Genomic DNA, 14,969 nt, shown 5'->3' on the forward strand with positions numbered 1-14,969 from the left:
GTTTGTGACAGAGCACTGAGTATCTTGAGTAACACTACCACTGAAACCCATGGCAGTGAACGTGGATGGCTGTGTCCTCATGAAAGGACAAACATCCTTTTGGAAGGGTACTAACTCAGAATCCAGTCCCTGGAGGGGAATGAATGGAAGACCACTATATTAGAAATAAAAGCTTACGACAACACCTTTTTTGTGTGTGGATGGCACTCTACCACTGAGCCACAGCACTACTTCTGGCTTTTTGCTGGTTAACTGAAAGAGGAATTTCACAGACTTTCCTGTCCAGGCTGGCTTCAGATCATGATCCTCAGATCTTAGCCTCCTAAGTAACTAGGATTATAGGCGTGAGCCACAGGCACTCAGCTACACCACCTTGCTATTTCTACCAACAAGTAGTTACAAAAGCCAAAGGGCTCCGAAGTTGTGCTCAGTAACAGTCAAATGGAATCAGAAAAAAAATTCAATATTGGGAAACACAAGAAGAACCAAATATGCTCATATCCCAAGTAATACTTTAATGATATTAACAATTTTGGCAAGCACAACATAAGAGGTTTGTTGTCGTGTGTTTTGATGTCTATATTACCCCCCACCAGCCCTATCAAGATACAGGTGCTCTCCATAAAGGTGTTCAGAATGAATAGTGAAGAGAGGAGCTATCTTGCTGGGCTAACATCTTCTCTAATGTTGAGTTATAAGCATAAGTGCCTCACCAAAAAAATCATTCAGCCAAGAGCAAAACCAAAAATGCTGATCTGCCAGTAAATAAAACACAGTGTCTATGAAATGATCCTTAATAGCATTTATGAGAAAGCCAGGGAGGTTATAGGATTAGCTACAACCACACAGCAATGGTAGGACACAAACTGGAGCCTGTTCTCTTAGCCACCAATTTGTGATCTTTCCCTGTCTCAAACCAGCTGTGTAACTGGTAAAACCTCATAGGATTTCCCCATGCCAACACAATTCAAGAGATGTGTCACCAGAAAATGCCACAACAGTTTCCCCGGTTCAGAAAGCAGTCATGTTAGAAGTTTCCCTAGTACTTTTGACTTTATTAAGTCCTCAAATCAGAGTACTTTGTCAGATTAGCAATATAGGCCAATAAAAATAAGACTGTCAACAATTTGCTTATAAAAATTCCATTTCTCTTGTGATAATCAAACTGGAATTTAGAACCTGAAAGCTGCAGTTGATCACAAATAAGGCAGCAAATGTTGACCTCTTCCCTTATCCCTTTTTCTTCTATGGTGCTGGGATCAAACAGAACCTTGAGTATACTAAGTAAGAACTCTTATCACTAAACTACAGCTACAACCTCTAATACCTCCACCTCTCCTTTTATCCCCCACTCCCTTTCCTATGCTAGAGAATTAGCAAATGTATTTTAGACTTGTCTCCTAGTGGACTTCCTCATTTAGTAAGTGACAGGATCACAGCCCAAAGAAGTTAGATGGTTCATTCAAGGCCAGTCAGCTAATCATAGAGGCTGATCTACAACTTACACTTCACTGAAAAAAAATGTGATCTGGTGATCCTTGCTCATCTGGCCAATATTCTTGAACCTTCACTGTGCTAGGAGCTGAAGCTAGAGATATAGAAGTAACTAGAAGCCATCATAACTTTTCAGAAAGCACAGAGCCTTGCAAGGATATCTATACCAACTCTAACTGTGGTAAAAACATTAACAAGTGCACTATAGGCATGTATGACATATCTAAGAACTACGTAAAAAAACCCAACAAATTCTTCTGAGTATGTCTCATTCAGAGAGGCCCACATAAATACATATTTCTTTTCTGTTGTTAAACATTATTCCTTAGATTAATAATAAAAAAAACTGAGGAAATCTCTAATATCCTTATGCTTTCCACCTTTGATCTGAATCTCTTTGTCTTTAAAGAAAAAGAAAATTTTACCAGAACCAAGCCAAAGATTCTATCTGATGACAACTGATATTTTGTCTGTGAAACACAGTTCAGCAAATAAAAAGTTTGTAAGATGTTTAGCACAGGGCCATAACTATTTTCAATTCAGTATTAGATAAACATCATTCTGACTTGCCTGGAACGTCTCAGACGGGTAACAAACTGATTTGTGATAGAACTACAGAATGTTCTCTCTGAGTGTGCAGTTAAACAATTAGATGCAAAGTTTCCAAAGAATCCTTGAACGAATACACACAAACAGCCCTACCAAAGTTCTTAAACTTTGCACACTGCATTGCCCAATAGTCCAAAGGGCACTCTACAGGCTCTTAATATTAATGGCTTTCGTCATTTCAAGAGATTTGATCCAGAGAAACTGCATCACTCCAACTGCCCCCTGGTGAGCAATCCTGGACTGGTTTTCTATGTTGCTGGGCTATGTATGATTCTAAATAAGAAACTCACTGAGTGAAAAATCGTAAATTTTCTAAATCCGAAGTTGACGTTCGGACGGTCTCGCCTGACTTTCAACTGGTTAACTATTAAAATCAAACCTTACAAAATGTCTTTCAGTATGCTCACACATGCACACACGCGGTCTGTATTCCTGCACGTTACTCGGTCTGAAGAACCGGCTGCTTCTCCCGAGTAAGGAACCCCTGGCGGGAAGTAGTCAGGTGGCATTTAACCAGAGGGAAAGCCCCCGGCTGTGCGCGCGTTTCCCAGGCCAGGCCACTTTCTCTTGGGGCCGTGGTAAAGAGGAGGTGTTTCTCAGAGGTACTGGAGGTCGATCTGAGGCGGGGCTTGGTCCTCCGGCGACCTCCAGCCTCCGTGGGTCCCACGCCCCTCTCGGCACCTGGGAGCTCCCCCCCTCCCCTACCCAGCAATCCCGGGAGCAGGCGGCCCGCGCAGCGCCCCCCGCAGCCCAGGCCATGGCGACCCGGCAGGTGAACTCTTCTTCCCGCAGCCGGATGAATAATGAATGGAGCCAAGAGAGGAAGCTGGGGATTAAGTCTTCTAACCTCCAGACCGCGGGCTCCTCTCCCTCGCGGAGGGGGTCCCCCTGATGCTCTCTCTGAGCTGATTTTCCCGCTCCTCGGAGCGGGTGGGAACTCAGAGCCCCTCTCGATTCTGGGCCTGGTATCTCATGACACCCCTACCCCAACTCCTGCTTTATTCATTTATTTATCTGCCTCTGAGATCATGGCGACGACAACTCTCGAGTCCTGTCTCCCCAGCCCAGCTCCCAGCCTCTGGAAGGCGGAGGGCAAAGTAAGAGAAAGAACCAAACTCTGAACCACTTTTTTCCCCGGGGCGGGCGGGCGGGCAGGCGTGCAGACTCGAGTCTCAGTATTGGAGAGATCTGTTTTCGTGCAATTGAACTGCCCACGTCCAGAGCACGCTCTGCTCGGCTAGTTCGGGAATCTTCAGTGGACTTTTGGGGAAGGCGTATTGGGGGTCGGGAGGGCGGAAGAGCGTGGAAGATTTAAGGTGGAGGAGCTGAAGCATTTGGGCACAGGTATGAGCCTCACCAGAGCTTGTCCCTCACCAGAGCTCGGTAGTTGCTTTTCCTCCGGGGTCAGGGTGGACAAGGACAGAAAGAAAACCCAATTTCACAGATGCCCCCTCAAGCGGCCTCCCACCCACCCAAACGCACCTAGGGCGGAAAGGGAGGCCGTGGCGAGGGCTGCGATGCTGAATGCAAAACAATCAGGAGTGGGGAAATCCACTCAGGAAAAAACCAAGTCCATGCCAGGTCCACACCCGCCCCAATCCCCCTCCTCAAAAAAAAAAAAAAGCACCAGAAACTTCCATCCGACTCACGCCACCACAAAACGCGCCGAGCATTTTAAAATTTCACACACACACACACACACACACACACACACACGGCGCCGTTTTTGCTATTATTTTTTTCTTTTCTTTTTTACCTTGTGAATGACGAAGCTGGGCTGCGAATGTCGTCAGCGCTAGGACCACCCCGAGCCACTCCTGGAGGACACCCATCGCCGCCTCGGCCCCTGAGCTTCAGGAGCCCAGCCTTCCGCATCCAAGAACCTGCTCTCGGCAGCACTGCCGGCGTCGGCGCCGCGCGCCCCCGGGGCGCAAAGCGCTGTGGAGAACCGCGGGGCGTTTACCCGGGAAAACCAGGCTCTGCTCCCGCCCAGAGCAACGCTCACAGCAGCCCGGAGGCGCCGGGTCGGGCGGGGGATTCGATTCTGCCGGAGCTTCCCCAAGCTCTCCAGCAATGCAGAAGGGCTCCAACGTGGGCTGCGCCTGGGAGGACCGGAGGGGACGCCGCCGGAAAGTTGCGGGTCTCGGGGCTGCCGGGATCTCGCAAGCCTTCCCAGGTGCAGGATCCGCCGGCGCCCGGGTCCCCGGCCGCGGAGACCGTGGCGCAGGTTGGCTTCCAGCAGCTTTGTAAAGTTCTGCGTCGGCGCTGCGTCGGCGGAGGGGGTCGCCGGGAGCACCCCCCGCCGCGGCACACACCCTCGCCACGGGGCCGGCTCACCTCGCGCGCGGCGGACCTCGGCCTCCCGGGGTCTGGGGCTGGGAAACTTTGTGCTGCGCTGCGGGAGCTCCGGGACGACGCCGCCCGCGCGGCCACCGCACCACGCCGCCCGCCCGCCCCGGCTGCGCTCCGTGCCGCAGCAGACTGTGGGAAGCTCGGGAGAGGACGCGGGCGGCGCGGGGGGCGGCGCTGCTACTTTCTTCGCCCCCGCCCCTCGCCTGGCTCCGGAGCGGCACTGGGGCGCGGCCGGCTCCCTACCCGCCACCCACCTCCGCACCTCACCCCCAGAGCTCGGCAGGGCGGAGGTGCGATTACCGGAGAGGAGGAGGAAGTGAAGGAGCCATCATTTTAGATACAGGCGCAAAGAGAAGCTGGGAGAGACCCCAGAAACTCAAATGCTATCCGGCCATGAGAGCCCAGAAATGCACAAAATAAGTCCCAGTCCAGATCCCCGCATTTAAAGCACGCACGATCCGCCTGCCTCGGCTCTGCCTCGCCTCCTTCCTCCCTCCTTTGCTTGGTGTGAAAATGGACTCAGGGACTCGGAGCTTTGGGAAAGATTCCAGAGAGTCACGTGGGGACAGAGAGAAGTGGGGAGGGGGTGAGGGGAAGCCCAGAGAGCAACCTGATCCCCTTATTCACTCCGCTGGAGTTCAGATTGGCTTTGTCTGGGGAGGGATCAGAAGTGGTCACACACCACTGGGGGCTGGGAGTAGAGGGGTACAAATAGGTGCCATGGTCCTTACTCGGGCACCGTTGGGAGCCAGAGAACTGGGTCCACGCCCTTCATTTGCAGAGGGTCCGATGGAACGGGATGTTCACACCAAAGCCCTGGTGCGCCCCCCACCACACAGAGACACGCACAGCGCGCCACTCCTAAGAGTAGGGCAGACTGAGGGCCTCAGCCTGGGAGGATCTTGAAATGTGGGATTTATGGCAAACTTCCTAATGCCGATGCACCTTTGCTTCTTCCCTGAGAGAAGAAATAAAAAGTCTTAAGTGAGTCTCCACGCAATCTCAACTTGGGGTCCAGCTGCGCCCCTAAATGCCAGTGACTGAGAAGTAAGCATTAGAGCAATGGGGCTGGGAATGTGGCATAAGTGGCAGAGCGCTAGCCTTGAGCAAAAAGAAGCCAGAAGCCCCAGGACTGGCTAAATAAATAAATAAATAAAAATAGAGCAATGCCCATGGGTTTGAGTGATTTGAAGAGTGAAGTCTTTGATTTCGGCCAAGCTTGAATGATAGCAGCTATTTTTGTAGGGCCAAATAAAAATAGCAAGCCCTGGTTTAATCATTTTATGAGATGGAAATAGTTGTCTTGAAGATGTGCTGGCTAGGTTCTGACTGACCGGCCCAGAAAGAAGATGTCCTGGTTCCCTCTGCTGAGCTGAGATGGGCAAGGCTATCGGAGGGAAATTTCTAGGAGCACTGCACACCAAGCTATGTGATCAGGCCTCTCGATTGCTTCCAGTTTACATGGACACCATTAAACAGGTCCCACCTGACCTGACAGGCTTTCTGTTCTTCTGACAGTCTACCTGCTAGTCTACCTGCCTGCTAGAGTTGTTGCTGTTTTAGTGTGCTTGTCCTGGCTTGTCACCATCAGCATATGCCATTTGTTGCTTTTTTTTTTCTGCTTTAAATAAGTTTTTGTAAAAGAATGTGCAAATAATATACACATATAAACTGATAGGCTCTGTAATTATCAACAGCATAACAAACATAGCCACTGCATATACATTTAGACATTTTTCTCCACTTAACTAAAGATGATTCCTTTTACAAAATTATGGTTACAATTTACATACAACTTTGTAACCTGAATTTTTCCCCTCAAGGAGATTAAGCCTATAAATTTCTGACCCAAAGCATATAGAGCAATCTCAGTCTTTCTAAAAGTTGCTTGTATATGCACCATGTGAGTATATTATCACAGATGTTGCCAATCCTTTTATTATTTATTTATTTAGTGTCAGTCCTAGGGTTTGAACTCAGGGCCTGAGCTCTATCCCTGAGCTTTCTTGTTCAAGGCTAGTTTTCTACCTCTTGAGTCTCAGCTCCATTTCCAGCTTTTTAGTGGTTAATTGCAGAAAAGAGTCTCACTGACTTTCCTGCCTGGGCTGACTTTGAACTGCAATTCATAGATCTCAACCTCCTGAGTAGATAGGATTACAGATGTGAGCTACTGGTACCCAGCCCAATCCCTTTTGGGGGGACATTTATGTTGTTTTAAAATTATTATAAATTGTGCAACCCAAAGAAACACAAACCCCATGGTTTCCCTCATTGGTAATAATTAGTACTCATCTAGGGTAGCCATAACAGAAGATCACAATAGCTCACTAGCTATGTACATATGAACACATAAGATGATGCTAAGCGAAATGAACTCTCAGTTATGGAAATAAGTGGTTGATCATTGTTGTTGTTATTTTCAACATGCCATGTGAAACTATTCCTTTTTCTTTTGTCTTTCTTCCCCATGGTTTTACCCCTGCTATCACTGTAACTGATTTTGGTACCCTGGGTATTGCATATACATTTATTGGAACTAGGAAAGGGAAGAGGAACATCACAATGGAGAGACAAAGGGTAAAAGCAACACAATACTTACAAGACAATATACTGTAAACCAACTGTACAAATCAGAGGGGGGGGGGAGGAAGTAGGGAAGGGAGGAGGGAGGAGAAAAATAAGGGAAGAGGTAACAAGTTTGATAAGAAATGTATTCACTGACTTACATATGAAGCTGTAACCCCTTTGTACATCACTTTGACAATTAATTAAAAATAAATTGTCCAAGGCCTAACTTATGAAACTGTAACCTCTCTGTACATCACTTTGACAATAAATAAGAAAATAAAATAAAAATTTTTGCAAATCTCAAAACATAAAATCCTTTGTTAACCATCACATATTAGCTGTATATTCAGGCATATTAACATCCCTGAGCCACAGAATCCCAATCTGTTTAATGGACAGTGTAACAGTGCCCAACTTATAAGACTTTTGTTTGATTAAGTAGGGTAAAAGTACCTAACTCACATTAGCAAAGTGAACTACAGATTACTTTATAACCTGCATTTCTCTGCTTATTAGTGAGATGAAAATACATGTTCTTATATATTATATTTCTTTCTCACATACTGTGTATGGGGGGGGATTGTGAAAGGCTTGTTGATACTTCCTTTTCAGTGGGGATTTTTGTTTCTATACAGATTTGGAGGAGCTCATCATATATTCACTATGTTAATCCTCTCCTGGTTTAGATCATTGTTTACGAAGAAAAGGATAGTTTAAAGTTTGTTCGGGTGAGACATGAATTCCCTCATCAGTATCGTTGCAAATGCACACAAGATTAGAATGGGGACAGGGAGGTTTTTGTTTTGTTTTGTTTTGTTTTTTGTTTTTGTCTGTCCTGGGACTTGGGACTCAGGGCCTGAGCACTGTCCCTGGCTTTTTGCTCAAGGCTAGCACTCTACCTCCTGAGCCACAGCACCACTTCTGGCTTTCTCTGTTTATGTGGTGCTGAGGAATCAAACCCAGGGCTTTATGCATGCAAGGCAAGCACTCTACCACTAACCCACATTTCCAGCCCCTATGGGAAGCTTTTATACCTAGACTTATGTCCTATAATAAAATAGGCAAACCCATTTTTTTTTAATGCCTTTCTTTGTTTTATTCTCCCTGCTCTGGGCTGTTTGCTCCTCCCCTCCAGACACAGTCATTGTCAGTTGTCAGGTGGGGTTCTTTACTCATGGGTTGGTTCTGTTGTTATTTGATTTGAATATCACCTCTGTGCCTATGCAGGCACAGGCAGAAAGGCAAGTATCAGAAGTCTCTGAAATTTACAAATGATCACAGTAGCCAATAAAAGTAAAGCTGATAGGTCATTTCAACCCTTGAAATCAACTTCTCTCCTGGGATGGTTGCACTAGCCTTCAGTTTTAAAATGACACTTTTACAATCCTATATTTCACCATGACATCCCTACTCCAAGATTTTTCCAGCTTTGTTGTTCTCTACATTAGCAATTATCTCTTAGTTGTCCTGAGAATGCCTTGAATGACCAACTACCCAATCATAACTGGTTATGAATACAAAATATAGCATAAAGAAAAATATTAGTGATAACTTTATAGGAAATTAAATTCTTATTGTCACTGTGCTGAGCTATCTATTCCCATTGGTTTCTATTTCTACAGAAATAACCAAGAGGAAGCCACATATAAAAGGATACAAAGTAACCAGGGGGAAGAGAACATGGGCATAGGAACAGTCCACTTGAGTCCTTGGGGGTCATCTGACTCCATATGTGCCCAGTGCCTGGCCACAGAGCCACAGGATTCTGTGATCATCTTGCCAAGCTTTCTCTCCTGCTTTGGTCTGACCCACCCTTCCATTCTTTGCCCCTACTTCTTCCTTTCTGAATGAGAATATCTGTCCTGTGCCATTGTAATGTAGAAGTATATAACATGTTCAGGTCTCTCTAGCACTTAAACCATATTCCTGGGCTGGGGGTATGGCCTAGTGGCAAGAGTGCTTGTCTTGTATACATGAGGGCCTGGGTTCGATTCCCCAGCACTACATATACAGAAAATGGCCAGAAGTGGCGCTGTGGCTCAAGTGACAGAGTGCTAGCCTTGAGCAAAAAGAAGCCAGGGACAGTGCTCAGGCCCTGAGTCCAAGCCCCAGGACTGGCCAAAAAAAAAAAAAAAAAAAAAAAAAAAAAAAACAACCATATTCCTTTTTGCTTTAGTTATTTTTCAGATGGGGGCCTTTGGCCATGATTCTTTTACCTATGTCTCCTCATCGCTGGAATCACAAACACATGCCACTACACCCACTTGTTTGTTGAGACCAGTTCTTCTCTTGGTAATTTTTACCACCACCACCACCACCACCCCCCCCCCCCCCGCAGTTTGTCTTTAAACAAATCCTCCCAATTTCCACCTCCTGAGTAGCTGGGATTAGATGTAGTCATCATTGTATCTGTCTCTGCCCCTTTGACTGATTGATTTTTGAGACAGGGTTTTACTATGTAGCCTTGACTCACTATGTATCCCAGGCTGACTCTCAAGGCACTTTCCTTTACCTTCCAAGTAGTGTTATGGCTTGAATCTCAAATGTCCCCCAAAGGACATGTGTTGAAGGCTTTGTCTCCAGTTAATGGTGATGGGGTGGGGGGGAGGGCTGGTGAGGCCTACTTGAAGGAAGAAGGTCAGGGGAGGTCGGAGGAAGTATGCCCCTGGTTATATTGGAACCCCAGTCCCTTCCTCTGTTGTTCCGTGTGTCTCTCTGTCTCTGTCTCTGTCTCTGTCTCTGTTTCTCTCTCTCTCTCTCTCTCTCTCTCTCTCTCTCTCTCTCTCTCTCTCTCTTTCTCTCTCTGCTTCCTGGTTGTCATGAGGTGAGCTGTTTTGCTCCTCAGAGTGCTCATTCTCATGGGGTTCTGACTACCACAGAAGTGACCTCTAAAACCATGAGACAAAATCAACTTTTTCTCCTTTTAAGTTGATTTTCTCAGGTTTTTATCACAGGATTTCCACATACTTTTCCTCCTGATAAGAAGGCATTCCAAAAATAGATACCACCTCTGCTCTTGTCCTAATTCATACAATGAAATGTTCTGAACAACCTATAACAGAGAATGTGTAAATTATGAGGTCTCAAAACTAAGGAATGCAGGGCTGGGGATATAGCCTAGTGGCAAGAGTGCCTGCCTCAGATACACGAGGCCCTAGGTTCGATTCCCCAGCACCACATATACAGAAAACGGCCAGAAGCGGCGCTGTGGCTCAAGTGGCAGAGTGCTAGCCTTGAGCAGGAAGAAGCCAGGGACAGTGCTCAGACCCTGAGTCCAAGGCCCAGGACTGGCCAAAAAAAAAAAACAAAAAACTAAGGAATGCAGACTGATCATCTCTAACTCCAAACCCCATAGCTGATATGCTCTAAACTCTGGAAGATTTTGAGTGACAATATAATGCCACACACAGGAAATCGCACACATGACCTAATGAAGTGGTTGTAGCCAAAATGCAAGTAGATCACTAATGCTAAAATTATCTTTAGGCTACATGTAGAAGAAGTATATGAAACATGAATTAATTCCATGCTAAGCTTGTGTTCTATCACCAAGATATCTCATTATGCATTATTCATTATGCATATGAAAATATTCCAAAATCTGAAATAAAAATCATGAATCCAAAGTACATGTGGCTTCAAAGTTTTCAGTTAAGGGATGCTCAATCTGTATTTTACAGCAATTAAAAATAATAGCCAGTGGGGCTGGGGATATGGCCTAGTGGCAAGAGTGCCTGCCTCATATACATGAGGCCCTGGGTTCGATTCCCCAGCACCACATATACAGAAAATGGCCAGAAGTGGCCCTGTGGCTCAAGTGGCAGAGTGCTAGCCTTGAGCAAAAAGAAGCTAGGGACAGTGCTCAGGCCCTGAGTCCAAGCCCTAGGACTGGCCAAAAAAAAAAAATAATAATAATAATAGCCAGCACTGGATGCCAGTTGTTCATGCTTGTAATCCTAGTTATTCAGGAGGCTGAGATCTGAGGATTGTGATTGGAAGCCAGCCAGGGCAAGAAAGGCCATAAGACTCTTATCTCCAATAAACTACTCAAAAGAAAAAAAGAAAGTTGTGCTGGGGTAGAGTGCAAGCCGTGAGCAAAAAAAAACCGCTCAGGGACAGTGCCCAGGCCCAGAGTTCAAACCCCAGGACAGGCAAAAAAATTTAAATAAAATAGTACCCCATTCCTTAACCACCCCACCTCCCTGCCGTATAAGTAATTGAAGCTAATGGAGAAAAAAGGTAGCCAGGAATGTGGTGCACAGCTGTAATCACAGCAACTGGAGAGGCAAGATGATATCTCAAGAACAAAAATACTACTGATAAAGTTGTATGGTGCTCATAAATTGACATGTTGAATCAAACCCCTTTGGACAACTGTTTAGAGTTAATAAATAAAAAAATTAATACAAACAAATGGGCTCAAATGGTACCAAGCATTATGCATGAGGTACTGAGTTAAATAGCAATATGGAGAAGAAAGAGGAGGAGGAAGAAGGAGGAAGAGGAGGAGACCTATTTGTTGGAGGACATAGGGGTCACAAATCAGCATGTATCAGTTCCCATGTTTTGGTTTGTACACAAATATTGTCACATATCCATACACACAAATTCATAGACATGTATCATGAAGGGTATGCACCAAAATATAAACTGAGATTCCAGATAAATTTCATTTCTCTTTTTAGCTCATCTGTAGTTTCTCGTTTTTCTATATTGAACATAAATTTACTTCTCCAATGTAAAATTGTATTTGAGGGATTTTATTCAAGTAAGAGAAGAAACCAATTCAACGGGCTTAATTATATGTGGCATTTCTATCTGTTATAACTAGACATGTCTACTGTAGAAGACTTTCACATCTGCTTTAATTTAGTAGTTTAATAATCATCAGAAGCCTGAATCCTTCCTTTCTCTCCATCCTGCCTTTGAGACAGACATTTCTAATGCTCAGCCTCATTTCCTGGATACACAGAGTATCACATTTTGCCAGTCCACCAGCAACTGAGTGGAGCCCTGTAACAAAGTCAAGACCTGCCCTCTCCTCTATGGCAGCTACAGTCCCTGTGTAACTGAGTTCTTGAAAAATGGTCAGTCCAAACAGAGATGGACTGTAGATATAAAATAGACATCTGATTCTAAAAACTCAGTACAACAAGGAATGTAAAATGTCTCATTACTTTTTTATACTTGCACATTAAAATAATGCTTTGTGTTGTGTTAAAGAATATATATTGTTACATTTAGTTTGGGACTAGGCACCAGTGGCTCATGCCTATAATCATAGCTATTAAAGAGGCTGAGATCTCAGCATCAAGGTTCAATGCCACCCCTGGCAGAAAAATCCATAGGAGTCTTATTTTCAATTAACCATCAAAAAGCTGGAATTGGTGCTGTGGCTCAAGTAGTATTATGCCAGCATTGAGCAAAAAAAGCTCAAGACAGGGCTCACGCTCTGAATTCAAGCCTCAGTACCAACACACAAAAATAACAATTGTAAATTAAAATGGGATACAATTAGCTTTTCCTCTTTCCACTTTGTTTGTCTCTAACAAGGTTTGAACTCAGGGACTCATGCTTGCTAGGCTGATGATCTATCACTTGATCCAAGACTCCAGTCCTACTTCTTGTTGGTTATTCTAGAAATTTTCTGCCCTTGCTGGTCTTAAAGCACAATCTCCCAAATCCCAGCCTTCCAAGTAGAGATTACAGGTATGAGCCACCAGTGCCCAGTTATTTTATTTTCATTTTTCTTTACCTGTGGTATGGGATTTGAACTCAAAAGACCAGGCTTGCAAGTATATTACCATTTGAAACACATCTCCAACCCTTTATGCTTTCTCATAGAAATTTTCATAGAATTTCTCAGGTGACAATTTTCCTACCTTGGATTGTAGATGTGATCACCACTCCTAGCTTGCTCTTACCGATAGGATCTGGCTGACTTTTACTGGGGCTGGCTTTGAACCCTGATCTTCCTATCTCAACCTCCAAAATAGCAAGGATTATAAGCATGAGCCACTTTGCCTGGCCCTCTTTGCTTTTTAAAGTAAAAGCTGTCTACTGGAAAATTAGGTTAATATATGCATTTACTAAACACCTATGAGAATGGGGTTTTGTTTTGTTTTGTTTTTTGTTTTGTTTTGCCAGTCTTGGGGCTTGAACTCAGGGGCTGAGCACTGTCCCTGGCTTCTTTTTGCTCAAGGCTAGCACTCTACTACTTAAGCCACAGCACAACTTCTGGCTTTTTCTGTTTATGTGGTGCTGAGGAATCAAATCCAAGGCTTCATGTATGCGAGGTAAGTACTCTACAACTAGGCCATATTTCCAGCCCTGAGAATGGTTTTTTAAATCGGCTAATAATAAGAAGCCATGGTAAATTTTGCTACTTTCTTTTGTCTTTTTTCCCCAGGGTTTTACCCTGATATCACTGTAACTGATTTTGGTACCCTTGGTATTGTATATATGTTTATTGGAACTAGGGAAGGGATGGAGAGCATCAAAATGGAGAGACAACGGGTAAAAGGCAAACCAATGCAACAGCAACACTTACAAGACAATATGCTGTAAACCAACTGTACAACTTAGAGAGAAGGGAGGGAAGTGGGGAGAAGGTGGGGGAAAATGAGGGAGGAAGTAGCAATTTTGATAAGAAATGTACTCACTGCTTTACATATGAAACTGTAACCTCTCTGTACATCACTTTGACAATAAATTTAAAAAAAAAAAGGAGATGCCATGGCGAGGAAGCAGAACACTGAAATACAAATCTGTATTGTGGTTGTTGGTGTATTATGATGGTCTTTTTGGAAAACAACTTATCAGTTTCCTATAAAGTTATTAAGTTAAGTATAAATCTTTATGGGTTAGCTACCCTCCTCCTAAGTATTTACCCAAGAGAAATGAAGGCCTACATATATTCACAGAAAAGCATGTATACATATATCTATACTGAGTGGCTTTATTAGTCATCAAAAACTTAAAATAACCCAAATGTATCTCAACTGGGATATGAATAAGCAAACTGTGATTTTTTTCCCCCCATACAATAGTGTATACTGAGTAATAAAAGGAATTGACCATGGATTCACATCATGGCATGGGAGAATCTCAAATGCATTACATCCAGAAGCCAGACTCAAAAAACGACATATTCTGATTCCATTTATGTAACACCATTGAAAGGTAAAAATATAGGATCGGGAAATGGTAGTTTCCACCATTTGGGGGTAGGATGAGGGCTTAGTTACAAAGAGTAGTTATACGGGTTAATTGTGAGTGGTGACAGTTCTAAATCTTGACTCTAGTGGCAGTTACACTACAAGATATACTTGTCAAAACTCACAAACTAGCTGTTTGTGGTGACTTACGCCCATAATCCCAACTAATTGGGAAACTGAGACAAGATGATTATGGGAAGTGGGATAACATAGCAAGACTTTGTCTAAAAGAACAAAACAAAACAAAAGCATCATTATCTGTACATTCAAAATGATATATTTTACTGTGTACATAAAGTAGACCCTAATTTAAAACATAAGGAAAAAGCCAACAAAGAAATCTTAGCAAACAGCACCACCTTCAGATTTGGTGATAACAATGATGGTAAAGGGAAGAAAAGTCACATACGGGCCCTTGGCCTATCTCTCTAGGACATCAGCGCTTTAGAAGTTTGAATGATATCTTCACCAACCCCAGGTCATTGAGCCACTGAGTGGGACAGCAGAAGGCTGAAGGCACTCCCTGACAAGCCAGGGAGAGGGATAAGCATGCTCCTAGACATGAACATTTAGGGTTGTTTCTTACTCCTGCACACCTAGTTTATCTGGACAAAGGCTGCTTTCTGCTGTGTTAGCTTCATATTCCACTCAATTCCACTTTCCTGTTTCAAATAGCTGCTCAGCAATGCCCAGCACTGCCCTACTATTCGTGTTTTCACATGAAAGTTA

The 14,969-nt window shown here is 44.3% G+C and overlaps 1 protein-coding gene across 6 annotated transcripts in view; it reads right to left on the reverse strand.

Annotated features, from left to right (window-relative positions):
* The window catches only part of Fras1 (Fraser extracellular matrix complex subunit 1), a 423,435-nt gene extending 419,442 nt beyond the window's left edge, over positions 1-3,993 (reverse strand). For all 6 annotated transcript variants that reach the window (XM_048364092.1, XM_048364090.1, XM_048364089.1 and 3 more), the window contains exon 1: positions 3,860-3,993. In XM_048364092.1, the coding sequence (XP_048220049.1) occupies positions 3,860-3,935 (76 nt within the window). In that variant the 5' untranslated portion in view covers positions 3,936-3,993. The remainder of the gene's footprint in view (positions 1-3,859) is intronic.
* Between the last annotated feature and the right edge of the window lie 10,976 nt (positions 3,994-14,969).

Source organism: Perognathus longimembris, chromosome 16, assembly GCF_023159225.1.
Source record: "Perognathus longimembris pacificus isolate PPM17 chromosome 16, ASM2315922v1, whole genome shotgun sequence".
In the NCBI taxonomy this organism is placed as follows: Eukaryota; Metazoa; Chordata; class Mammalia; order Rodentia; family Heteromyidae; genus Perognathus; species Perognathus longimembris.